The sequence below is a fragment of the Macaca nemestrina genome, chromosome 4 (genome assembly GCF_043159975.1).
Source record: "Macaca nemestrina isolate mMacNem1 chromosome 4, mMacNem.hap1, whole genome shotgun sequence".
NCBI classification, from domain to species: domain Eukaryota; kingdom Metazoa; phylum Chordata; class Mammalia; order Primates; family Cercopithecidae; genus Macaca; species Macaca nemestrina.
This window is the reverse complement of record NC_092128.1, coordinates 177,891,277-177,919,028: the sequence shown is the minus strand read 5'-3', so window position 1 is coordinate 177,919,028 and position 27,752 is coordinate 177,891,277. Positions and strand designations below refer to the sequence as shown.

General features: G+C 45.4%; 1 protein-coding gene across 23 annotated transcripts in view; it reads left to right on the top strand.

Annotated features, from left to right (window-relative positions):
- Positions 1-27,752, top strand: part of LOC105472675 (RUNX family transcription factor 1) — a 1,100,727-nt gene that overhangs the window by 1,013,155 nt on the left and 59,820 nt on the right. For all 23 annotated transcript variants that reach the window (XM_071095679.1, XM_071095683.1, XM_071095678.1 and 20 more), the window contains one exon: positions 15,701-15,805. In XM_071095679.1, coding sequence (XP_070951780.1) covers positions 15,701-15,805 — 105 coding nt within the window. The remainder of the gene's footprint in view (positions 1-15,700; positions 15,806-27,752) is intronic.

The following is a 27,752-nucleotide window of genomic DNA, read 5'->3' as shown; positions in this document are numbered from 1 at the left end:
TGGGCAGGTCAAAAGCTTGCATCCATGGTCTGATGTAGAATTCATCTCTAGAGACCAGGTTTCTCATTCTGTTTCCCATTTACCAATAAAAGGGTAGCAATACTTTCCTAAAGCAAGTTGCTCCCTGCCCTGCTTAAAGCCTGGGGTGGCCCAGTCATGGCAAGGAGTAGCAGGAAAAGCTTTCTTGAAAACTGCTTGTGCTTGCAACAAGCAGTTTCGCAGTTGATCCCTTCATAGTTTTCTTGCTGATTTTATGAAGTGTCAGGCATTGCTGATGGTGTCACACAGCTTTTTAAAATTGAGGTTATTTGTATGAACAATATTTTATAGTTTGATGGGCAGAAGCTGTACTTCTCTCCACCCACCCTCAACCCCTTCCTTGCCAGCCAGCTTGTGTTTGGTGGAGACATTTCTTTTTGGTCAGGACAGAAGACTATCAATCAGAAAGTGCCTGCAAGAGAAATAATGGTTGAGTGATTTTTAGAGCTTCCTGTTTCAGCAACAAGCATTATAGACATAAACAGTGATCCAGCCAACGGCTGTAACCCTGCTCTGGTTCTAATAAATCAGTTTTGTATTTTCTTTTTTGTGCTGGTTGGCAAGGGGCAAGAGAGGGTGGAGAAGGCTGGCTAAAGAAGAACATATTCTGTGTTTCTGGGTTTTTTTTTTTTATTTTTAAGGAAAAATTACTTGTTGACAAGGAGAGATGGTGTACTGTCTTTTTTTTTTTTTTTTTTTTTTTTTTTGGAGACAGAGTTTCACTCTTGTTGCCCAGGCTGGAGTGCAGTGGCATGATGTCAGCTCACTGCAACCTCCACCTCCCAGGTTCAAGCGATTCTCCTACCTCGGCCTCCCGGGTAGCTGGGATTACAGGTGCCCGCCACCATGCCTGGCTAATTTTGTATTTTTAGTGGAGATGGGGTTTCACCATGTTGGCCAGGCTGGTCTTGAACTCCTGACCTCAGGTGGTCCAACCGCCTTGGCCCCCCAAAGTGCTGGGATTACAGGCGTGAGCCACCGTACCCAGCCGGTGTACTGTCTTATGGCTGTTTTCTTTCTGTAGATGATTATGAAACAAGTTCAGATCAGTAAGGAGATATGATGTTATTCCTACTGATTTGTGAATAACCATATACTGTCAATATGGAGAGAGTGTGTGGTTTTGAAGGCTTCGTTGATTCTTAGCCAGTGGAGTGTGTGTGTGTGCGTGTGTGGGCAAGGGAGGGAGAGAGAGAGAATGTCCATACTTTCATTGAGAGACTTCTGGGCCAAATTATCTTTGAGGACTAAATTCATGCTAGTAACATCTTCTCATCTAAAGCCCAGATAAAGCAATTAATGGAAATTAATAAGTGAACAGTGTGGATTTAATGAGCTGCCTGTGAATACTTTCACATGTGCTCGTTTTGTCGGCTCCCTGGCGGGGCATGGGGACAGATTGCAGCGCTTCAACGTTTGTATCTATAAACATGCATTCCTGGACTTCAGGCAGCATGTATACTCCATCATTGGTCCTGCTGTGAGTCCCACATTCAACGGAGATGTATTTTGATCTGCGTTGAAGACAGAGCAATTGATGACATTCAGTTTGCCCTGCACTGATTTGGGATTCCAGCACATTGCCCGGCCCCTGTTGGCCTATACTGGGCAGCATATCCCATTCTGGAACTCCATTTGACGTCACCAAACTTTCTCCAACCAAGGTGTCAGGCAATTGAGGGCCATAGAGGAATCCCAGCAACTTCCTTTGAGAGGCTCACAGCCATTCTGCTGCCAGACTGAAAATGCGTTTCCTCTGATTTCCTTAGTGAGGAAGCATTCATTTAGGAGCCATTTAAACTGTGTTTTTCTCAAAGAAGATGTAAGTACATTTCCTGTTTATTTTTCAACTTAGATTAATTTGGGCTTTTACCTTGAGATTTAAGACCATCATTAAGAATGTATGGGCAGGGCCAACTGCAGAACTACCCCACCTCCCTCATCACCTAACCCAAGGACGTGCCTGTCCAGTTAATAGGAGGGCTGGCCAGCACTCTGGGGTGGTGTGTGGCCCTAATTGAGTCACCTTATGCAAACCAAGGTAACTCACAGGAATATGGGCAGTTTGAGCATAATTTCATCTTGTGCTTATCAGATCTCTGGAGGTAGAAACACTCCAGTTTGCTCAAGGCATTGGGTTGGGGTCTTTACAGATTTTTTTCCTTCATTCTGTGTGAAACTATTGTATAGAGGATAGTCAGTATCAATCATCTATCTTTGTATCTATCTATAATTATAGAGGAGCTAGTCTAAACTCACATCATAATGAGGCTTTGTCTGCCTCTTTAAATGGTGTGTCTCTAGTACCTACGACAAATGTCCTGCCTTCGTTATTCTATCTGAAACCACTGGGAAGTTTATTATCAGTATCTTGTCTCCCTGCCTACCAATTTTGATCGTAATCTTGTTCAGTGGTTCCCAACTGGGGTGACTTGGACTCCCAGAAGACATTCGGCGATATCTGCAGACATTTTTGGTGATCATGTATTGGGTTAGGGAGTGCCGCTGGCATCTAGTAAGTAGAGGCCAGGGATCTACTAAACGTCGTACCACGCACCTGACAGCCTCCCCAACAAAGACCCAAATGCCACTCGTGCTGAGATGGAGAAACTCATCCAGCTCCAGTCATGTGTGATCTAGCCCTGATCACGCATCGGTTAGAAAATGTTTCCCTTGCCCCTTTTATTCTGACATTCTGCCTCCCTACAAACTTAATCAAAATGTATGAAAAACTTATTTTAAAATTTATGAAAAACTTATTTTGAAAACATTGCACAGAATAAAAAATAGAGGACATCACTGAATATTAAGTTTTTTTAAAAGGAAAACAAGCAGTGTTCTCTATGCCTAGAATTGCACCATCCCCGTGGCTCCACTGACCCTGCCTACTATCCTGGGTCAGGGATGCGCGGCGGCTGGAGGAGTGGCTGCAGGCGGGGTGGTGCACACAGCAGGGCAGCTTCTCTGAGAAGGCTCCCCACTGTAGCCCTCCCCTCATGAATGTCACACACGTGAGGTCCACAAGGACCACAGAAACTAGAAAGCCCTCTGCCAGAGGCTCGCTGCTTTTCCCTGAACACTTCAGTGAAGAGGCCATGGAGCCACTGATCTAGAAATGGGAATTGATGTCAGTGGACAGTGTCTACTCAAATTAAAAAAGTGATAAAGAGCCGGGCACAGTGGCTTACGCCTGTAATCCCAGCACTTTAAGAGGCCAAGGCAGGAGGATCATTTGAGGTCAGGAGTTCGAGACCAGCTTGGCCAACATGGTGAAACCCCATCTCTACTAAAAATACAAAAATTAGCTGGAAGTGGTGGCACACACCTGTAATCCCAGCTGCTCTGAAGGCTGAGGCAGGAAAATGGCTTGAACCAGGAAGGCAGAGGTTGCAGTGAACCGAGACTGTGCCACTGCACTCCAGCCAGGGCGACGCAGCAAGACTCTGTCTAAAAAAAAAAAAAAAAAAAAAAAAAAAAAAGGTGATAAAAGCAAGGTCTTGGTGTGTGTCACTGACAGACAGCTCCCAGACACCAAAATGGCTCAGTCTGCATACTCTAAGTAAAAATGAAGGCATTGCATGGCAGGAGGGGAGACAGGACCAAGGTTTGTGGGTTTGTCGCCCACAGGATGGGTTTGCAGATGCCACCCGCAGACAGATGGCTGGGTTCCTCTGGAGCTTTATCCCACCTGCCCCAGCATGTCAGTTTTGCCGTCACCTGTTTTTATACTGAGATTCAGGGCACGATGATTTGAAAACAAAAGTCTGCAGGGAGACTCCCCTAGGTGTTCCCGGTGCCTCAAGGTAGAACCTGCTGCAGGTTGAGTTTCTGGAATAGGTCAGGCAGTGTCTGCTTTGTTTGTTTGTCCGTTTCCTTGCTTTTGTGCTCCATGGAAACCCTCACGCCTAATTTTCCTTCTCCGTGTATACATCTGCTTCCTTTAAGCTCCCCACAGTAGAGCAACGCTCCGAGATTCAACATAGAGATCACTTGTGTGTCGTATAATCTGTGACTAGTAAGCATTAACTATCCAAATGGGAGTTCGTGGATGGTGTCTGAGCTGGGGACTGCACAAAGCTCACAAGTTGCTGTGGGTGTGCTCTAGAGAGAAGGTCACTGGGGAAAAAGCCTGAAAACAGCTGTGGCGTGCGAGGGTGTGTGTAGGAACGGAGACCCACGCACTGTGGAAAGGAAATGAGGATGTGCTCGGGAGCCCCGAGGAAGTGGGCTCCCAGGAATTTTCCAACATCACGAGATCCAGCCCTTAACTAGAAAGCTCCAGGTGGTATCATCAGTGACTAGATGATGCCTGACACATGGTCTGTGAATGAATGACTGTTCAGGACTGTTTGTTTTTTTGTTTATGTTTTTTTTTGAGATGGAGTCTTGCCCTGTCACCAGGCTGGAATGCAGTGGTGTGATCTCAGCTCACTGCAGCCTCCGCCTCCTGGGTTCAAGCAATCCTCGTGCCTCAGCCTCCTGTGTAGCTGGGATTACAGGCGTGCGCCACCATGTCTGGCTAATTTTCGTATTTTTTGTAGAGACGGGGTTTCACCATGTTGGCTAGATGGTCTCGATCTCTTGACCTCGTGATCCGCCTGACTTGGCCTCCCAAAGTGCTAGGATTACAGGCGTGAGCCACTGCGCCGGGCCCAGGACTGTTTTGATGTTAGGCAGTGCAGCCTAGTGGTCAGCACGTGGACTTTACTGGCTTCCCCACTGGGTTTCAACTTGGGTGTTGTTGGCCAGTTATTCTTTGCTGTGAGGGGCTTTGCTGTGCATGGTTGAACATTTAACAGCATCCCCGGCCTCTACTCAGTGGCCACTTGCACCCACCCACCTGGTTGTGACAACCAGAAATCTCTGCAGCCATTGCCTCTTGTCCCCTGGGGGCAGATCCCCCCTGGTTGGAAACCACTGGCTTGGAGCTATCTGTCCTTGAACAAGTTACTTGACCTGTTTAAGCCTGATTTTGACCTTGTCCATGGGAAGACAGAGGGACAATGAGGACTGATTACCTGGGACAAGACATAGGTTAGGAGCTGTTACTTTTTGCAGTGACACCAACACCATGGGGTGGACAATGGGGACTCTGTGAGTGCATAGCAAACAACAGCAAACAGCAACAACAACCAGAGGTCTGCTTTTTTTGTTCGTCTAAATGGATGAGCTTCCAAGGAGAAAATACAATCCTTATCCTTATTTCAGGGCGCCATACAGTTCTGTGGTCGTGAAAGGGTTATATGCGGCAGGCCCTGAGATTCCAGTTAGCAATGGGAGAGATGAAATTAAATATGTACTGTAATTTGAAGCACTGCTTTTCATGGGAAAAGAAGTTCTTCCAACTCAGCCTTTCCAACTCTTTTGTCCAAACATTAATGGCATGCAAATATTTATGATTCATATGTGCCCCTTTTAATTCCCAATCGTATTTTAGCAGTAAACACTGCATTTTAATAATGAAGCAGAATAATCCCTTTGTCCTGTCGCCGGGTTACACAGGCTGGCACCCGGCAGCATCGCATTCTTCCTGAGCGATCACTGCTGCCTCCACCCAAGTTGAAGGGGTTTTGTAGCAGTGCCACGGCGGCTTGCCTTGGACTGCACTTGAGGACTTCCTGGATGTTCCGCTGGAAGCCATTCTTAAGGATGTATCTCAGCATTTTCATAAATTGCAAGTGAACATCCATGCATATTTTTCTCTTTTGGCCACATACAAACTCAGCACCGCTTCACCTGGCTGTTGCTTGGAAGGGTTCTTACTACACTATTATCTTGCATTCTAGCCAAATCCCTGAACTCTAGATTACACCGAACCCATTGTGTCCTATTTAATATTCCTTTGATTCGTAATGATGACATAGAAAACATGCACATCTATTAGCGTTGATTCTGTGAGTCCTAGAAAAGTAGCATAATGTAATATGAGAAGCAGGCACACCTGTAGGACTCAGATGTGCCGGCCTCAGTCTCCCCATCTGTTCAATAGGTTTAACAATGCCTTTCATCTATGTTACGATGATAAAAGTGAGATGGTGTGTATGTAACAATACTTAGGAAGAAGAGCTATGGCCCCTCTTGATGATGTTCTTTCTTCTACAGCGGGAATCCCTGAGGCAGGAGGGGAGAGAGCAAGCCAGAGGCAACATGGGTCTTGCTGAATCAGAAAAGTGGGGAATGATGCTGTTTTTCAGGGCCCACTCCTCGATGGCAAGGCATTTGTATTCCTTGGTCCTACTAAGGGCCTACTAAAATGAGAGTGCATGAGATAACAGCAGGCATTCCATAAATATTCACAAGTAAAATGCCTGTGTAATAATAATAAAATTACAAACCTTTATTGGGCATTGACCCTGGGATGGAAATATAGTACCTATTCCTGTTTTGTTAGAACTCTTCCTCTGCCCCACCCCTAAGGTCATTTGCTGAGGGCATTTCTGTCATTCATTCATTTATCAGATATACATTGTGCACCTCTACATTGTGCCAGACACTGGGCTAGCATGAGAAATACGAAGGTCAACCAAAGAGAACCCACAGCCTTGGGGGCCAGTAAGAGACATGGCAATTAAGCAGGCCATCCCTCTTCTGAGTAGATAACACATGATAGATGGGTGTGGCGGGAGCCAAGGCTCAGTGGTGCAGAACCTGGTGAAGGTTCAGAGGGTCTCCCTGGACCACTTGTCATTCACTTGAGACCTGCAAGTGACAAGGAGACTATACTGGTGGAGGCATGAAGAATCATGTCCCAGCAGAGAAAGCAGAGTGACGAAGGAGCAAGTGGCCTGTTGGGAGCTGAGAGATGCTCCAGGGGCGGGGGTTGGGGGGTGACAGCGGGGAGCCTTACCGAGGGATAGGGCGGGGATTGCCTTAACATCCACGTTGGGAATTTGGTCTGATCCTAATGAAATGGAGAACCACTTACAACTAACTCCAGATACAAATTGTGGAAAGATACTTGGCTTGCAGTTTAAAGAATGGAAAGGACATTTGGAGAGTGCGTGGAGAGCTTAGAGACCCATCCAGAGACTGAAAGCTCTCCTTTCTGCCTTCAGGCAGCCCCAGGCATGTGTATATCCAGCTTGCAAGGACCCCATTTGGTAGATGGCACTGTACCTAGAAGTCAGCTCCCACCTCAAGCTTGCCTCAACCTTCCCTCTCTTCCCTCTCTACCTCCACACTCACCTGCTTTGCTTCCTACCTGCAGCAGCAGGTGCTGCAAGGCTGGTGAGCAGGAGCTGACGCCCCCCAAGGCTTCCTTCCCTGAAGAATGTCCATGCCTCAGGCCTCCCTGCTGCAGCTCCATGTGGCCTTGGGCTGTGTGTTTGAGGCACCCGGCTAGGGGCACTATCGGAGTCAGGAGGAGGCCAGGCCTAGGAGGTCACTTTGGTTACTCGCCCTGTGTGACCCCAGCCCAAAGACACAGCCTGATGGATGAGTGGAGTCTGGTGAATCCGGTGGCTCTCCTTGGGGGAAGCACAGGGCAGCAGGTGTGGCCTTGGTCTCCAGGGGGCTGAGAATTCAGGGTCTTGGGGTGTTTTGGTTAAAACTTGGTTCCCCAGCTGAGATCCTAGGGAACTGTGATACCAAAAGGAAAAGGAAGATTAGAAAGGGAAAACGAAATCCCGGGAAAGGAAATGCAAAATCGCATGAGAACATGATGGTGTTTTGTGGGATAGGTGATATTCCACCAGATAAGGAGGTCCGCCCCTCCGCTCCTTTTGCAAACCTGAGCTCTTCCCCTGCCTGCGGCTGAGCCCAGCACACCTGTGCCTTGGAAAAAGCAAGCTATGCCTTCCAAGTGAAATTCGATGTTGTAAAGGACTGGCTGTCAAACTGAAAGTTTACAGAGTGATTCATTGATTTTTAGAGACAGGGTCTTACTCTGTCACCCAGGCTAGAGTGCAGTGGCGTGATCTCAGCTCACTGCGATCTCCACCTCCCGGGTTCAAGTGATTCTCGTGCCATAGTCTCCCAGGTAGCTGGGACTACAAATGTGTGCCACCATGCCAAGCTAATTTATTTTATTCTATTTTTTATTTTTATTTTATTTTATTTTTTATATTTTTGGTAGAGATGGGGTTTCACCATGCTGCCCAGACTGGTCTTGAACTCCTGAGCTCTAGTGATCCTCCCATCTCGGCCTCCCAAAGGGGTGGGATTACAGGCTTGTGCCACCATGCCTGGCCTCATTTATCGAACTTTTCTTTATTGCCTCAGAATAGAAGATACAAAGATGAATAAAATGCTGTCCCTGTCCTCAGACAACTCATTTTCATGGAACATCTCCAGAGAAAATGCTTTGCATGTCTTCAGTTTTCTCCAAGTAAAACAGCTATTTTTCAAACAACCCATAATTCCAAACAAATGCTATTTCCGTGGAAAACTGAGTTCTATATTCTAAGGACCTGATTTTCAATCTGACTTTTCAGGGTAGTCCTGGTGCCAGTAGCTTAGGCCTCAAGTCTGCATTTTGCATGTATGATGTGAGTGCAATTGGATCAAGCGATCCGGAAATACAGGCACTTTGCACAGAAGTATATACAGTACGCCGACATCTTAATTCAATTCAGTATGGAGAATCAGGAAATTATGTGCAAGTTGAAGGATTTGTATCCCGTCCAGAAATCTCCAAATAAATTAATTATACAGCTCCCCTGTCAAAAATAGTGGCAAATGTTTGGGTAAGGAAATGGAAGAGGAGCATAAGCATGAATTTTGGCTGTCAGGTTGTTCCAGTGGAAAAGTGAGAAATCCACATTAAAAATACTTCATAAAAAATACTCCAAATGCAGACTACTCCTGGAACCTGAGGGTGTGTTAATTTTTATACTTAGTTATCCGCAATTAAAATTAGACCCAAAACCATCTATTGTAAAAGGAGAAATCTCCCTGCAACCTTTCAGGATCTTGTGGGATTTCCTGAATTTGCAAAGAGCAGAACTTGAGCCTTCCCTGACTCTCTCGGTTTTTGAAAGCTACGGTGTTTTCCTTTCATTTTTCCTCTCTCACTCTTTGGGCGGTTCAAGACTTTGGGCACAACTGGCTTTCCTGCAGACATACACAAGAGTGAAAAATGTTGAGATTGTGTTTCCTAAGGACTCTGAGCCCCCAGGGCAGACGGCTCCTTTGTGTCTGCAGCCTTCCTTTGCGTGACAAAGGGCAAGTTTCACATCCCCTGAAACTGTCCCCAAAAGAAGAAGATGACTCATGCATACAGACCTACACTAAGGAGAGTGACAGGAACGGAGTCTTCCTGCAGAGCCGACGCAGGTAGACTGGGGATACCTACAAACTGGACCTGAGGAGGCCGAGTCACAACAGGAGTCGGGGCTCACCCATCAAACACGGGGTGTTATAGGCGGATTGTGCAATGATGGGACCTGGCTGCACTTTTAAATATGCTCTTCACACCTGGGCAAGAAATGACCCGGAGCTGCATGACTTTTTGCTTTGTAATCTCCTCGCCACCCTCAGCTCTTTGGGGAGCAGTGTGCACATTTGAAGCAATCCTGAGGTTTAGCCACTTCCCAGATGTGGTGAGGAAGTGGAGAGTGCGCTGGGCCATGCGGAACTGCAGGTTCCAGCCGTGGCTTAATTTGACCACAATTGGCTGTCGGAGTTCACCAGCCCCAGGGCCGCCAACATCAAGACTAATCAAGCCTCCACCCGGTGCCTCCCTGGCCTTGGGGAGTGTGTCGTGGCAGCGCGTGTCCAGAAAGACTCACCCCTTGACCTTCTTCCCAACTAAATAAAGCAGTTAGTATTTTGCCCTGGCATTTGGATGGACACACTGGCGTCGAGAGAGACAACACATGTTGCAGCGAGGAGCACTGGCCTGGCTTGTTTACATAGTGTATCAGCTACTCACAGTTGCGCCTTACAAAGGTCGCCAGCTGGCGGGGCAGGAGTGAACTTGAACTTGAAGTTCAAGTTGCACTTAGGCCTGGTCGCAGCTCCATCACCTCCTGAACACACACATACACGCGCACACACACACACACACGCACAACCCCTCCTCATGTCAGACATCAATGCTTCCTTCAGCCTCAGCTCCTTCTTCTGAGATCTGCCACAGTCTGGTCTTCACAGAATCACCTTTATCATGTCTTTAATGATCTGACATTTACTGAGACCTTTCTCTGTGCTCTGCTTTTACATTCAGCTTTCCATTTAACCTGCAGAACAATGCTACGAGATGGAATGACTATTATTAACCCCCTTTTACAGATGACAAAGCTGAGGCCCCAGAGAGGTCAAGTAATTTGCCTGAGGTCACACAGCTAGCAAGTGGCAGAGCGAGGTTTTGAACCTGAGTAGGTTGCCTTGAGAGTCCACACTGAATGAATCACACTGAATGAATCACCAATATAAATTCATGGGATTTTATATGGAATTCTTCTCTCTCATGGCTTCCAAACCTACATCAAGACAAACCTCATCTCCCCTGTTGTTTGTTCTCACCTTCTCATTCAGTATGAGTGTCTCTGCTTCTTTCTAAAGAACGGTCCTCGTGGAACCCAAGCCCTGGCTGGAACTGATGCTGCTGTGGTGGTCAGGATTCAGTGAGCAGGAGGAAGAAGGACGTGGTGTTTACCCCTTTCCTTGGCTTCCTCCCATGCAGGCCACCTGTGACCCCGTGGCGGCCCCCTCTGGAACCAAAAGCTGCCAACTTCCAGCAGCACACACAGGGTCAGTGCTGGGGCCGTCTGTGCACTGATGAAAGCCTCTGCCAGCCTCACCGGACCAAGGCCACTGAGTACTTCCGGGAGCCTTGGATCCTCCAGGCTACCAACAGGAACACTGGCCCTCTCGGCAGCAGCCCCATCCTTCCACCCCTGCACTTGGTCCCAAAAAGCCCATTTTGGGGCTGTTGCTATTTAGCCAACCTGCCCTCCCTTGCTCTCCTGTGACTTCTCACTATTCCGGCTGCAGCTTGCTGGGAGAAACACTTAAGCGTCTTTTGTGCTCCACACCCATGTACTTAAAATACCAGGCCTATAGGTCATTCCAATGAGGGAATCTGGCTCATAACACGTGTGCCCCGAGGCACAGATCCCACTTCTGCAGACGCTGGCCAAAAAGGACTGTGTCCCAGCAGCCAAGGGGTGGGGCCACGGAGAGGGCAGGGCCACGTGGAGGGCAGAGCGTGCGGGTCCTGTCAGGTGTGCCCGTTGCTGACTGCAGCCCAGTGTCAAGGCTCTGCCGGGTCTCACTGGAAGAATACAAAAGACGCGCAAGGCAGTTTTCGTGCTGTGGAAAAATGTCACCTACACCTGTGAAGAAGTCATCACCGTGTCTGAAAGATAATAAGCAAATGTCCTTGTACCCAAAGCTGTAAACAAGAGCCCGTTGTGAGGGAGACTGCCAGAATGTCTCCTCCTTGGTGAACCACATGACTGGCCAAAACACCCCACCCGCTAGTGTGTGCTCGGTGGAAACGTCTCGTGACTGCACTTCAAACAAAGGGCATGATTGGGAGGCCAAGGTGGGCGGATCATGAGGTCAGGAGTTCAAGACCAGCCTGGCCAACATAGTGAAATCCCATCTCTACTAAAAATACACAAAATTTGCTGGGTGTGGTGGCAGGCACATGTAATCCCAGCTACTCAGGAGGCTGAAGAGAATCGCTTGAACCCGGGAGGCGGAGGTTGCAGTGAGCCGAGATCACGCCACTGCGCTCCAGCCTGGGCGACACTGAGAGACTCCATCTCCAAAAAAAAAAAAAAAAGATGGACATGAAATAATAGGAATTCAGATAATGACCAATGATTTCACAAATACTCACTTTGATTACATTTTACTCCTGATTACATGGGTTACTCTGTGGTTTACCAGATGGGGTGTCATGTGAGCTCAACTGCCAGAGGCCCAAATGCAGCTCAGCAAGAAAATGCTTTTGAACTATAACCCAGGTTGAGTACCATTGATACATTAGAATCACAGAGACAGTTTTTACTTTTTGGGGCAGTGGTAGGCATGGATAAAGTATCTCCAGTCTAGATTCCTTATACTGGTGCTACTGGGTTTGCAGGGGGAGATTTATGACCTCGGGGACAATAACTGGAAGAACAGTGAGTAGAAAGCTCAGGGATATGAGTTCTACTGTATATCGAAGCTGTGTGACTTTGGGAAAATTACTTAACCTCTCTGAGCCTTAGCTTTGCTACCTATTCATCAAGGACAATAAAATCCATCTTGTTTATTTCATGAGATTGGTGTGAGAACCAAATGAAATAATATATGGGAAAGCGTTTAAAAGTTCTACACGACTTAAAAATGCCAATATTATGAATGCAACCGTTCTTTGTTGCCATTTGGGTAGTCGTGGATAGGATGGTGGTAAGAGAGCCACTATTGGAGCAAGACTGTTCCAGAGGGTAAAACACACAGGTGCCTGTAGAGCAGTTGTCACTGGTAGAGCCATGATGGGAGCTCTTACTACATTTGCTATTTGTACTGAGTTAAATAGTGTTCTCTAAAAAATGTATGTCCACCTAGAACCTCAAACTATGGCTTAGGGTCTTTACAGATGTAATCAAGATAAAGTCATACTGGACTTGGGTGGACCATAAGTCCAGTGACTGAGGTCCTTATAAGAAGAAGGAGGTGACACACAGTAGGAAGACCGTCATGTGAAGACGGAGGCAGAGGCTAGAGTACTGCAGCTGCAAGTCAGGAAATGCCGAGAAACGCTGGCCACCATCCGAAGCTAGAAAGAGGCAAGGAAGGATCCTCCCTAGAGCCCCTCAGGGGGAGTGTGGCCCTGCTGCCACCTTGATTTTGGACTTCTGACTTCCAGAATTGTGAAAGTCTTAATTTCTATTGTTTTAAGCCACCCAGTTTGTGATAATTTATTACAGCAACCCCAGGAAACAAATACAGTATTTTCATGAAGTCACTGAGATACTAGAGTTGTAGAATCACTACAGACGAATCACAGAAGAATGACGTGTGGACCTGCCCACCTACACGTGGCTATGGGCATCCCAGGCCAGCTGCATTCTTAGAAGATGAAATCAGAGAGTTAAAATTGACATTGCATATGCATACTATGAACCCCCTCATTTTGCTGATGAGGAAACTGAGATCTGGAAAGGTAAAATCATTTGTATTATATCCCCAAACTTGTAACTCTCTTGCCGAAAGAACCACCTCAGTCTCTCTCTGTCTCTCTTTCATACACACACGTACCCCTAGACCTACTCAGGACTGGGACAATGGCATTACCTATTGTTGTGTCTTCAAGGGACTTTTTACAAAAATTTTAAATACCCCCTTTCCCCTAAAACCCCTTCTCACTTGCACCCTGTCCCACCTTTCTGTGAGGGCTACATGGGTATATAGAAAAGGACCACCGCCTTCTGGGAGACTAGGTCTACACAGCCACAAACCGCATTCAGCGTGACACCCTAAATAATCAAAGGTGAAGGATAATTTATGAGGCAGCTCAAACAGCCATAAAGCAAAATGTAGTCATCAAGGAAGGCTGCCTGGAAAACAAGTGACTGCCCGTTGCCAAATGCTGAAGGCAGGAAGACTCGGGTGAAGGGTGCAGCAGGGAGCCCTGGATTGGCGAAGTGGCTGGAGGAAGGAACACCTCAGCGTCTCAGTGCCGTGGCTCATGAATGGAACGCGGGGGAGCTCCTCAGAGGATGCACATCGGGAGTCAGGTGTGGGGAGGAAAGGGGGTGAGTGAGAAATGACTCGGGGCAGGGTCTTATTAGTGAGAAGATCCTTAAAGCGGGTTCTGGAATTCAGTCTTGATGATACAGGTGATAACCTTCCCGGGTTCTTGACAGAGAGGGAACAGGCTGACCACGAGGCTTGTAGGACCACCAGCTGTGGATCATGGTGGACATGGCTGCCCCCGGGCTGTGGCTGTCATTGCTCCTGGATCTGTTCTTCGAAAGCCAGAGACTGCCCAGTGAGATGGCCGGTTGCCCTCAGGACCTACCTCCCTCTGCGGCAGCATTCCTCCACGTCACATCATATGCCCTGCTTGCTGGGCCTGGCCAAGGCCTCTTCTGCCCACTTCTCTCCTTCAGCTAGATGCCATGGTAGAAAAGCATCCAGAGTGTCGCCCGGTAACATCCGACTGATGTCCTAAAACTAGCAAATCCCCAAAGCCCAACAAGACTCATCTCTAGGTTCTGGGGACAGGCCAGCTGATGGGAAATATGGATTTGGAAGCAGAGCCTCTTGGCACCCCTGATGCTCTGCTCCATGGAGATCCCTCCCCAGAAGCATCCTCACCTCGTTTACTGGACAGGTCGGCCGAGACATTAGTTATAAAGGCACACCGGGCGGAGCAGCCTTCATCATCTAATTGTTACTTGCTATTGCTCTTTTTATCATAGACTTTAATCAGATAGAATCCACTTCTTTGGGGAGTGTTTGATGGAGGTTTCTCATGATTAGGAATCGTGGCTTGCTGTGGCCAAATATTGGATTTTCGTTGAGCATTTTTCTGTGGCCTTCCTTTGTGTTAAGACATGAGTGACAGTTGAAAATATTTTCCTTTCATCTATCTTTGATTTCACTTTATGCTACGTGATTAAGAGGAGAAACTGTGTTGATTAAAGAACTACTGTATTGATGTAGGAAGATTGAACATCAGACTTAACCAAATGTTAGGGTCCTATTATAGACCTGTGAGAAACAGAGAAGAGAAATAAGTAAAGCAGACAACTTACACACACACACACACGCACACACACACCCTGTTGAATACCATGTGCCAGATACTGTTTTAACAGTGTTACTCACAGTAAAGAATTTAATCTCCCCTAATACTCTCTAAGGTAGGAAAATTTGCATGTAACCATCTTCCAGGTAAAGATACTGCGGAACATAGAGGTATCTAGTGACTTGCCAAAGGTCAGCTAGCCAGATTTATCCTCTGAACCACTTTACTAACAAGAAATGATTTTAGATTAGCAAATCCATGCAATGAAGATTTTCTCACCTTTTATAAATGTATGTTAAACGCATAATGGAAATTATGTGCATTTTTTATTACTAGTACTTGCTGAATCTCAGTCTATCAGTTACATATACTTAAGTCCATTTATGAGTCATCAATTTTGTTCTGGCTGATCCCATGAGTACCTGTAATAACATCTGGCATTTTCAAATAATATTTAAAATCAGCCAGACTTTGTCTTTTAAAAATATAGAGAGAATGATTCTAATTTAGCCTGTCTTCAAACTTAGAAATTCTATCTTTCCTGATCTTCAAAGGTACAAAGTAAGAAGAGAAAGATGGATATGGTTTCTTCTACTCTTCTTTGCCCTGAGTTATAAATAATTGGGGAAGATGGCAGCAGGGAAGTTGGGAACCAGGAGTGGAGCGCTGCCAATCTGACTCTATGGTTTCCTGAAATCTTGACTTAACAGAAAATAAATTCTAATCTTTCTTGATCTTGTATTGTTTATTGATGGTTACGTTAAAGCCATATAACCATGTGAAGTGTTACACCTAGGCAACTATCATAGGCGTATATTCCAGAATTGAAGCAAAGCCAAAATTCTGGGAGTGTTGTTAAAACTGGTAACTTGTGCTGAAGGGCTGGACAGCATAAATTAATGATTGGTTATTCAACAGATTCGTTCGGGCCACCAACCTCATTCTGTTTTGTTCTCTGTTGTGTCCCCACAGGGAAAAGCTTCACTCTGACCATCACTGTCTTCACAAACCCACCGCAAGTCGCCACCTACCACAGAGCCATCAAAATCACAGTGGATGGGCCCCGAGAACCTCGAAGTAAGTGCATCCACTTGGGGCTGGTACACCCTCCAAACTGGTATACTCAGGGACCATGTCACAGAATCCTTGATTCAACCTTTCCCCCAGGGGGATGTCAGGCCCCTGTAAAGCCAAAAAGTTGCATTGTCAATACTCTCGCTACTCAAAGCTTGTTTCTGTGCACTGAGCTCTTTTTGAAGCATCCTTTTAGAGGGCAAAAGGAAATTAGGCTGACTCGACCGCATGTTAGAACCATTCAGGGCAGCATGAAACTAAGGACTGCTTCCTCAATATACAGTAAAGTTCAACAGGATCAGAAACAAATAGTAAATGGAAGATTGGCCAGGCACAGAGGCAGCCCAAAGAGGTCTGAGGGTCAGAGTGGACCACAAGGGAGTAATTACCATCGATGCTGGCCTTTTATTAATTCATGAGGGCCAGCGATGAAAACTATGAAAATGACCCTTTTCTTTCTATGGCACAGATCAAAATCTTATTACAGGCATGCTTAAGATAGAGAGTGGGAGGGTAGAAGAATGTCTGGAGAAAACCAGTAAATATAGAAAGATAGTACCAAAAAATAGCTCCTGTGAGGAAAGCTTTTAAAAAAAGGAATGAGGTTGTTTAGTCTGCAGAAAAGATGTCTTCACAGTGACTTAATGACTATCTTTGAGTAAACACCAGAGTAACACTCTTTTCCAGAACCACACCCTTCCCCAGGATCTGAGGCTGGGTTACAGTTCCAGGTCTGTGGAACTGCCCAGCACCCCCGCCCAGCATCCAGAGGTCTCCAAACCGTATCAGGTCCCTGGTGGAAAATTCGTACACTCTCTTCTTGGAGTGAGGGATATTGAAAAACAGGGCTTCCTACTGTCCCAAAAAGCCAAGATGCGGGGAGGTCAGGTCGTAAAATGAAGTGGTTAAGAATTTGGGCTTTATGGGCAAGCCAGTGGAGTTCTTAAGCCTTCAGTGAGCTACAGAGCCTTGCTGAACCTCACTTTCCTCTTCTGTAAAATGGGGATAATGATGAGAGCTTCTTTATAAGATCAAGCCACATGATGCTATGTGCTTGATGCAGAGAATGAAGGCAGGAAATGTTAGCGATCCCCAGTAGGACATCCCTGCTTTCATCCCTGGCTACTGCTCCAGTACCATCTAGATGACCTTCTCTGCACGGTAGTTTCTAGGTGGGGTTTTAAGGTAGATCTCTGCAGGCTATCCTGTGATCACTGCAGCTTTTGTGGCAGTCTTTCCCGTGGTCCTGGCCACAACCTCATGGCATCTGGATCACCTTCTGGAACCATTCCCCATGTTGTGTCAACTTCCCCAAAGTCCTTGAGTGGATGGAGCTCTGCAGATAACCACCGTGCCCACCAGGGACAGCCCACCAGGATTTGGTGTTCCTCGTCTGCTTTTTCCCCTCCTTCCATTCTCTGTGCTCGGTGACTCCCTCCAAATCTGAATGCATTTGTCCCCAGAAGGCCCTCTCAGCTTTTTCTGATCAAGGTTTTCTGGCCACGCCTAGACTTGGGAGACTGTGGGACTTGATAACAGACCCTGATTCTTCTTTATGGGTGAAAAGCAGACCATAGACACAGACAGGACCACACAGGTCTAAGGAATGACTGTGAGCTCTTCCCAGGTTTCCAGAGTAGGAATGTCAACCTGGACATTCCTACGTTAATGTAACCCTGCATTAAACAGAACGTAAACACCAAAGCAAGTTTGTTCTCCACAGAGGACCAAAGAGGAAGCAGGCTTGAATTATGGCAAGGTGCCTGGCTGGGAGGGAAGCCGTTGTTAGGTGTAAGGAAATCAACTTTGAGGGTAACTAAACTTAAAGAAAGGCTCCTTCAGGAGGCTGTGGAATCACTATTGAATCTACAGCCGTCTCTTGGACAGTTCAAATGCCGACCAGCCTGAAGAAGCTGAAGCCAGGTGACCCTGGGTATACCCTCTACTTCTGTTATTTCCTCATACATAAAGAAGGTTGGGTTTTGCCTCACTGCCAGCATTTCCTGTAACATTCAAAGAAATAACAAAGTTATTGAGCTTCAGAAAACAAATGGTGGCTACTCTGACTTTTCAGAATTGGCAGTCAGAGGGGAGAAAAGACGTCTATGTGATTGTAATGGTCTGGCTGTATATACAGTTTACTCTGCCCCTGCTGCTTTATAACTTAAGAAAACAGTTGTTATGTGGAGACGTACCCTCTGAGCAGACAGAAGGGATCTGCGCCAAAGAAGCATCCATTTTTACACAGTCTTCCCTGCCAAATGGAACTTGGGGTCTGGGGAAAAACTAAATGCATGGAATAAGTATAAGTATGATATATAGAGGTGCAGTAACCCCAGGTAGAAAGTCTCACATTTCACAAGGGACTTCTAGAAAAAAGCCAAGTGCATGCAGACTCCCAGGGTGACTTGGGTAATGCTGACTTTTCTCTTTGCCCTATGAAGCAAGAGGGGCCATCACTGCTAATTTTAGTATGCTGGTTTCTTATTGTTTGAACGTCTTCATTCAGGGTGGGAACTTCTCTATAGTAAGCTTTGCTCACAGCTGCTTTCCAGTGTAACAAAAAAAGACGACACTGCGTGTAAATCAGGATGCCCAGATGTTGCCAGATGAATAAGACCTCCTGAGTCCCCTCCATGATTACCGTGCAATGAATTCTGGGTAATCCTGGCAAAATGGCCCTGGCCTTGCCAAGGCCAAATTCAATCATTTTGGAAAATTCTCTAGTTTCATGAAATCAAAGACAATGAGAGCTAGGAGGGGCCTGAGAGAGACTTTAGGATCATCACTCCATAGGTACGGGAAATCAGCCCCAGAAAAATGAAACAGTTTGCCTAGCTTTAAAAGAAATAGTTGATGATGAAGCATTAACAGCATGAGGAGTTCCTGATGTCTACTTCTGTGCTGTCCTTCATTTATCTACCTGTCCATTCATCTGTTCATCTCTCCATCCATACCATACTGTCTGTACAGCATCTATTTCTTATGATAGATGGAATTCTTTGACATGGCCTCAGTATCCTCACATTTAAAATGAGGAGTTGGCTTATATGATTGACTGGCATATTTGGCTCAGCTCTAAGACTGTCTATTATAGAAGGGCAAATGGTAGTGCCTTATTGCAGGCATGGAGCCTTTGACTTGAGGTATGCGTGCAAGCTTAACTAAATAAAGCAGTTATTTGGCATTTGGATGGACAAACTGCCATTCAACCTGCCGTTCTGCTGATTAAGTTAAGGACTGAGAATGAGAAGCTGTGCCACAGCCCGTCTGTTGGTCATGCCGATGGGTAAACTTGATGCATCCCTCTCCTCTTCCATGGTTTTCAGTGGTGAAGCTGTAGCAAAAAGTATATGCCAAAGAGAATTTAAAGTATTTTTCATTTCAGATGGTTTCTTGCTCTTTTACAGTAATGAACCTACCCCTTAGAAAATCAAAACTTGTTTTCTCATATTCCGTAGGATTTTAAGAAATATCTTAGGGTAGTATAGAAATTATTAATTGTCGAAAAATTAACTTTATCATGGAGCAAGAGTACCGTCAGAAGTATCCTCTGCCTGGAATGGGTTCTTACCAGCACCAAGGCGGGCTCTGTTTTCGGTTAGCACGTAGAGCACTTAGTAGCTTGTTGATATAGTAAGAGTATCTTCTCCTTCAGCACAAAAGATAGAGTGAAAGGGTTTTTCAAAAAAGGATATTTGAGAGTTTTTTGTTTAGTTTGTTTCTGAGACAGAGTCTCCCTCTGTTGCCCAGGCTGGAGTGCAGTGGCACAATCTCGGCTCACTGCAACCTCTGTCCACTTCCCAGGTTCAAGCCATTCTCCCACCTCAGCCTTTGGAGAAGCTGGGACTACAGGTGCCTACGACCACTCCCAGCTAATTTTTGTATTTTTAATAGAGACAGGGTTTCACCATGTTGGCCAGCCTAGTCTCGAACTCCTGACCTCAAGAGATCTGCCCACCTTGGCCTCCCAAAGTGCTGGGATTACAGGCATGAGCTACTGTGAATGGCTGAGAGTCATTTTTTAATGTATGTTTTATATTTCTAGGATCTAATGAAAAACTCCAGCTCTCAGTTCACACATCTGTAATTTAGGTGACTTCTTGCTAATTTTGAGATCCCAAAGCATCTTCTCTACAGAGATTTCACTAAATAATTTGAATGCAGGAATTGGTTCAATGCCATGGAGGAAGATATTTTGCCAAGGAGAGGTTGAGGAGACTGAGCAGTGGGGACCCTAACGGACCCATCTTGCGGGGGCTGGTCCTGGTGGTATGGATTGGGCAGCCTTTACCTGTCTGGTCAGGTATTTGTTACATCTGGAACACTGAGAAACCGAATTAAAAATCAAAAAGGTTAATTAACATATTGGCCTTTTCTGAGATAACTTCGGTCTGTCCCCAGGTTAAAGGAGTCTTTCACATGACTGTGTTCTGCTTGAGCTCTTGATATTTTGTTGTTGTTGTTGTTGTTGTTGTTGTTTGGTTAAATGTAGTTATTTCTAGTTTAAAACTGAAAGAGCTGGCTGTAATTCTGGAAAGGTAGAACCCAGCAGATGCCGGGAAGTACGAGCCTGGAGGGAAGGACAGGCCTCTGCAGCTGCCCCCCTCCTCACAGGCAAGGATGACCATGTCTAGAGCTCATGGGATTCCTTTTGGGGGGAGGCGACCTTGCCTCTGCTCTCTGGACAGCCCATCCTTGAGGACCAGGCCATTGATGTAGAGTCTGTGATGTGCTCTGTTTAAGGGTGGGGCTTCTAGCCTCCACATATCAGGTGACATCTGGGATACTGGCTTAGAGGGCAGCTAGGGAGTAAGGTAAAATATGCAGCTTTCTTTTTTTTTTTTTTTTTTTTGAGACAGAATCTCACTCTGTCGCCCAGGCTGGAGTGCAGTGGTGCAATCTTGGCTACTACAGCCTCTGCTTTCCGGGTTCTAGCGAGTCTCCTGCCTCAGCCTCCTGAGTAGTTGGGATTATAGGCATCCACCACCATGCCCGGCTAATTTTAAATTTTTTTTCATAGAGATGGCAAGGTGGAGCCATTACTTACAAAACTTACAAACTGTAGAGTACTTCCTGAGGCACCAGCTTTTTTTCTGACTGATTGTTTTTTCCCCCCAACAGGGAGTTATAGTTAAAATAGGTTGTTCGAAGGGCCTAATCTTCACTCAGCTACTTTTTAAAGTACTTGGTTGAGATCATGTCATATGAATATAATTTTCTTCTATGACTTTGATTGTATATAGCAAACCTATTATATATATGAGTATGAGAAACAGGATCTTTATACATGGAGAATGTGCTTCAAGTGAAGAAGAGAAATGCATGAAAAGTACCTGTAGGCCAGGCGCCATGGCTCCCGCCTGTAATCCCAGCACTTTAGGAGGCCAAGGCAGGGAGATCACTTGAGGTCAGGAGTTGGAGACCAGCCTGACCAACACAGGGAAGCCCCATCTCTACCAAAAAACACAACTATTGGCCTGGTGTGGTAGTGCATGCCTGTGGTCCCAAGCTTCTCAGGAGGCTGAGGCAGGAGAATTGGTTGAACCCAGGAGGCAGAGGTTGCAGTGAGCCGAGATGGTGCCACTGCACTCCAGTTTGCAGTGAGACCTTGTCTCAAAAAAAAAAAATGAAGGAGGGAGGGAGGGAGGGAAGGAAGGAGGGAGGGAAGGAGGGAAGGAAGGAAAGAAGGAAGGAGGGAAGAAGAGAAGGAACCAACCTGTAAACTGATGGTGATAATGGACCTAAAAATAATTGCTCTTAGGATTGAGTAACACCTACTTCACAATGTTATTTTCTCTTAATCATAAAAATACTTGATAATAGCAGCAGCTAACATTAAGTAGTGTTATTTGCCCAACAGTGTTCACAGTGCTTCACACATATTAATTTATATAATCTTCAAAAGAACAGGCAGGGAAATTGAAGACAAAATACATTGTATACCTTGCCTAAGGTCACACAGCTAGTAAGCCAGCATGTAAACTAAGGCGTCCAGACGTTGGCATGCCCCGACGCCAGCGTCTGTTTTTAAGAACCGCACTGGCCGCTTTTTGAGCTTCATGGTAATGTAATTCCTGTATCTTTTATTAGGAGAGTTTATCAATAAAGTTCTGGGTCACATGTGGTTTTCTTCAAGAAAGCAGAGCCCTGTTGCTTTGGCATTCATCATTTTTTTGTACTGACAGGAGGGAATCAGTGTTTTCCCCGGCAGGGCTGCAGGAAATTCCCTCCCCTCCCACTCCTCCTCGGACTTCATAATACACAGCCACGGCCACGCTGGTCACAGGTGCTAGCAGTTGGTTCTGCTTCTGTCACCAGGGTCCACTTGGGGACCTGGCACGAAGGGGGACCCGACCCCGGGGTGCTGTACAACATAGACCTCTTCTTCCGGTGTTGGCCTTCAGGAAAGATGGGTAAAGGGGTGGAGTGACCTGCAGAGCAATGGTCCAAGTCTGGGTCCCCCTTTAACAAAGGGTTTCCTAGAGGGCCCGTGTGCACAGCACGTAGCTGCTGGGGGGATGAAAAGATGTGTCACTCTTTGCTCTTGAATGGTTATGAAAATGTCAGATGGTTTTATGGATCTGTGATCGCAGGATTGTAATTACCAATCCACAGTCGCATTGCTCACTGGGAACTGCTTCGAGTGTATTTACCAGGTAGTGAACGATGAGCTACTTCATTCCTCTTCCCTTGAATTCATCAGGTTTGGACTTGGAGTTTAGTTCTTTCTAGATGCAATCCTGATCCAGACAGGAATTAGAAAGTAATTCTTCCTCTCCTCCCACCTAAAGAAGGAGCAAGACAGAGGCTCAAAGAGGAGGAACATGCTGTCCCTACTCACATCCCCTCCTCCCCATTTTGAAAGGCATTTCAGGCCAAGCTGAAAGTTCTGGGGGAACATCGCCTGGTACTTTAATTCCTTCTGTGCTAAGCTCCTCAACTACCTGATGACTTGGCAAACGCAGTTTTTAAAGCATTAATAATAATTGTGCCTACATGTTTCCGGTGAATTTTAGAACGTGTTTCTGTTGATTATTTTTAGTAGTATCAAGCCAGACCAAGAAGAAGAATTTTATATGCATACAGATTTCCTTGACCCTAGAGTGGAGGCTAAGGTCTGAAAGGGCCCCTGGGGTGAATGGGAACTTAAGAGGACCGTGCAGGGAATGGGCTTCTGTCCCAGAAGCAGCAGTGACCCACCTGATGCAGCTCTGAGTAAGCTGGCGTGGCCTGTGTATTCCTGGTAACTCTTCCTATCTTATACAGAAGCCACTGAGGTTTTGTGTGTGTGTGGTTGTTTTTTTGTTTGTTTGTTTGTTTCTGAGACAGAGTCTCGCTCTGTCGCCCAGGCTGGAGTGCAGTGGCATGATCTCGGCTCACTGCAACCTCTGCCTCCCGGGTTCAAGCGATTTTCCTGCCTCAGCCTCCCGAGTAGCTGGGACTACAGGTGCCCGCCACCACGCCCGGCTAATTTTTTATATTTTTAGTGGAGACGGAGTTTCACCGTGTTAGCCAGGATGGTCTCCATCTCCTGACCTCAGGTGATCCACCCGCCTCGGCCTCCCAAAGTGCTGGGATTACAGGCGTGAGCCACCGTGCTCAGCTACCACTGAGATTTTTTAAGATGGCATTTGTATTGCTATAGAAAGAAAACAAAATAAGAGTTCCTTCCAGGTAACATGAAACCCCAAAGAGATGATCTCTAGGCAGCTTCTCAATCTAATGTGGCAGCAGAGAAGAGGAAGAAACTTACACTATTACGTCGAATTTCTCTCTCCGTCTGGACCCTTGCAAAACCATATCACTAATTTGAATACTGCACCAGTGAGGTCAGGATCTAAACTAATATATTGCAGTCCTTGCTAGAATTCATTATATGACGTGCCATAAGAAAAAAAAAAAAAAAATCCTGTCTGCATTTAGGCTTCTGTTTCGTAAGCTTCAAACATGTAAAAAGGTTTCTGGATCCTGAATTCAGGGACCTGGGTTTTCACACTGGCGCCACCAGGCCAGTGGGTGTGAACTTGAGCAATTATCTTAAATACTTTCGTCTTCATTTTCCTCTCCTATTGAACCAGGCAATGGGATGAGATAATCTCTAAATTAGTTCTCACTCAAAAAGGGTAACAAAATATGGTCAGCAAAATAAAGCCATAAGTTCATTCCCATAAAGTGGGCCCCTTAGAGGCTGAGGCCTCCAGGCCTTCTTGCCTGGGCAGTGCCATCCTAAATCACATCAGGCAAATCCACATGCACCCAGGTGGTACATGAGATAGACGTCGTTTTTTTTGCTATAAAATTTTTGAAGGGCTTTCTAATTTGTTCTGAAATTCTCTGGCTATAAGTTGGCCGCTCTGCCTTCTCTGCCACCAACATGTAATCAAGACTAGGGGTTGAGGTCTCCATTTTGGCGCTTGCTAACATTACGGGAGCTGATACCTGGGGGAGCGGCTGGTCTGAATGAGTCTCTCTAAAACAGGGACAGTGGTGGTACCACCGTCACATCACTGGCAGGCTGAATGCAGCAGCCTCTGTGGCTTAGAACCGTGCCTGGCACACAATACATATTCAAAAGAGGACAGATGTGATTCAAATTTAGTCTTGAAATCCTTTTGGAAATGAGAAAACTTTAACCAAAAAAGATCTGTGGCTCCTAAATTTAAAAATTCATGAAGTTGCCATAATGGTGCATTTTTTTTTTTTTTTTTGCCATTTAATTAAACATTTATAAATTTTGATTTTTTTTTCTGGATTTCGTTTTGTTATTAGACCCAGTAAAATTTCTTTCCAGGGCCCTGGAAACACTCTGGGCACTGTTCCTAAGTCACTAATGGGTAAAATGGCCTCGCCCCCAAATGTTGCACTTTATGAAAAAGTCAGAAAGAAAAATCACATCTGAGTAACATCAAAAGTCAGTGCTTCAGATCTAACATGTGGGTCCTGTTCAGTAGAGGCATGACACAGCTACAGAAGTCTCCTCCACACTGTCCTAGAAACGTGACGTGAAATGCGGCAGGTTTCTTGGGGTTCTTCTAGGCAAATGCAGTGCATCTCCCAAGGGTGCCTGGGATCTCTCGCTGCAGCCAAGCTTTGCAGGCACAGAAACATGGCCAGCCACCCACTGAATTTCCTAAATCAATGACTAGCACTGGAGACCCTTCCATGGGTGCAAGGCAGCTCCGCCTGCTGCCTGTGTCCTTCGGGGATCTGATGAGGCAGCCCCGGCCTGGGATGGTCAGACCTTGTCATTGGGTGCACATCTCCCACGGGGATGGGTGGACCCACCGCTTTCAGATGCATTGCGGTTGGCAGTCACAGCATCCCAGCGCATTAAAATACATCAACTCCTCTGCTTTCAGGTAGATTTAGAATTTTTTTCATAACCTAGCCACTTTCCACATTTCATTTTGAAAAATTTCTCCTTGAGTTTTTTCAAAAGCTTTGGTTTTTGTTTGTTTTTTCCTGTAAGCCATATAACTAGGGAAGGCATTAGTAAGAATTTGATACACTGGGTCTCATGGAACTCCACCACCACCACCAAAATAATAATAGTAATAATAATAATAACAATAGGTTAGCTTAAAGAAGTAGAAGCTAACCCCTTACACTACATCTGCGTTTAAATTCATTTGAGCTCATTGGCAATTTCTGTGTTCTCCTGTTCATTGCATATTCTTTTCTTTAAAGGCAACTTTTAGAGAAGGTTTGCTTTTTTTTGGCTATCAAAGTATTATTTATGAAAAGTTGGCAATACAGAAAGGGTAAATCAGGTATTACCTATTACTGTACATTATGGCTATATTATCACACATATCACAAGCCACTGACATTCAGTTGGATGCGAAATGCTTTTTTTAGAGTATGATTGACACATGGTATATTTTCATCAACTTCTGTGTGTAAATTATGCAGGATCACTGGTAAAATTTGTTATCATGAATAGCCAAATATTCTGGATTCACATTCATAAGTAAAAGCCAAGCTTATATATATATATACACACACACACACACAAAGTTCTTTTCTGTTTGCCTTTTCAAAAAGTAACACAATGGAATCAATTTGCCAACTCTCTGGACCCCTATAAAGTTAATTAAAGGCAGTATATTCATTTGGTACTTTCCATTAAAGTATATGATATACATATACTTTCCATTAAAGCAATTACTGACAAAAGCCCAGACTGCTATTGAAATCTTTCAGTGTACTTCCATATACTGAAATGTCAAACATTTGATACTTTGTTTGATTTTGTATTTGTTTTTGTTCACCATGGCTTAAAAGTCATCTTCCGATTATTTAAAATAAAGAGTAAACATTTGAAATAAGTTCCTAGATACTACATAAATTTATGACCCTTTGAATTTGTTCCTGGTACTACCTTATTTTCACTTACCTTCGAAGTGGTTGTATGATATTTCTAGTTCATTCATTTGAAAGAACTAGGAGAAATATGCGGAACCACGTCCCACACACCTCTCGGACACTGCTCGCCAGGCATAGCCCAGTGTTTCAAAAGTGAACCAGGGGTCTGGGCACAGTGGCTCACGCCTGTAATCCCAGCACTTTGGAAGGCCGAGGTGGGCCAATTACGTGAGGTCAGGAGTTCAAGACCAGCCTGGCCAACATGGTGAAACCCCGACTCTACTAAAAATACAAAAATTAGCCAGGTGTGGTGGCAGGCGCCTGTAATCCCAGCTACTTGGGATGCTGAGGCAGGAGAATCCCTTGAACCTGAGAGGCAGAGGTTGCAGTGAGCTGAAATTGCGCCACTGCACTCCAGCCTGGGCGACAGAGTGAGACTCTGTCTCAAAAAGTAAAGTGAACCAGGGTGCTCAGGGATCCTCGGTGAGCAAGACAGGAGTTTGGAGCTTCAAGTCTAAAACTGTGTTTCAGGTTTTCCCATGTGTAGAATGGACTGCATGATACCTCCCTTGCTAGGGGATGTGAGGATTAAATGAGATAGCCTGAAAGGCGCGCTGGAGCAGTGGCTGATGGCGTAGCTCCAGAGCTGGCTTCCTGATTCAGCCTGGCCTCCCCTTTGGGATCAGATTAACCTCCCCACATTCAGCCTCCTTGTGTATCAAACCAGGAATATGGTATTGCTCTGTTGGGGATTATTGTGCAGATTGAATAAAGTAATTCATAGTAGGGCATAGCACCGTGCTGGGCACAGCAGTGCTCCTTAAATATTAGCTGCTGTTATTAAAGCACGTGCTCTAGACAGGTAGGCCCCTTGACCTTGTCCCAAAGACCTTATGAGAGGAAACAAATGGAATTCTGTCCAAGTGGGGTCCAAATGTTTACCATTGCCAAGTTACTTAAAAAAAAAAAAAAAAAAAAAAAAAAAAAACTTGGCAGATTTGGCCCTCACGATACAGTACAATAAGGGCTTTTTCTCTTTTCCTTCCATGCTACCTATTATTAATTCCAAATACTGCATCACTGAATGGGCGTCAACACATGTATTCCTCATTGAAACATAACCTTGTTAACCATGTTACCCTACTTCCTTGAGGCAGAGGTGATCTTTTTGCAATTAAAGGTTTTATCAAAATGCAGTTCTGCTTAACATGAAGCACCTATGCTGTTGTGTGACCTGCGAAGCTCTTAGCATCTAGAAGCTTCCCCTGGGTCATCTATAAGATGGGAATAATACTATGAGTTCTGCCTACTGCACAGGATTCTTTAGGATACATTGAGATAATATCAATGTGCTTTTTAAGTAGTCTGTCAGGTAATAGAAAGATAATTAGATAATTTTAAAAATAGAAAAATCTATTATTGTTTTGCATGCACTATATTAAAATCTTAGGGATTTTAAATAAAATTAATTGATTTCTTGAAAGTAGATATCATCATGTCTTTCAGGATTGGTGAGAATAAATTACAGAGAAAAAAATGGAAACGTTTACATCAGCCCCCACTGTGAATCCATACTTTCAGA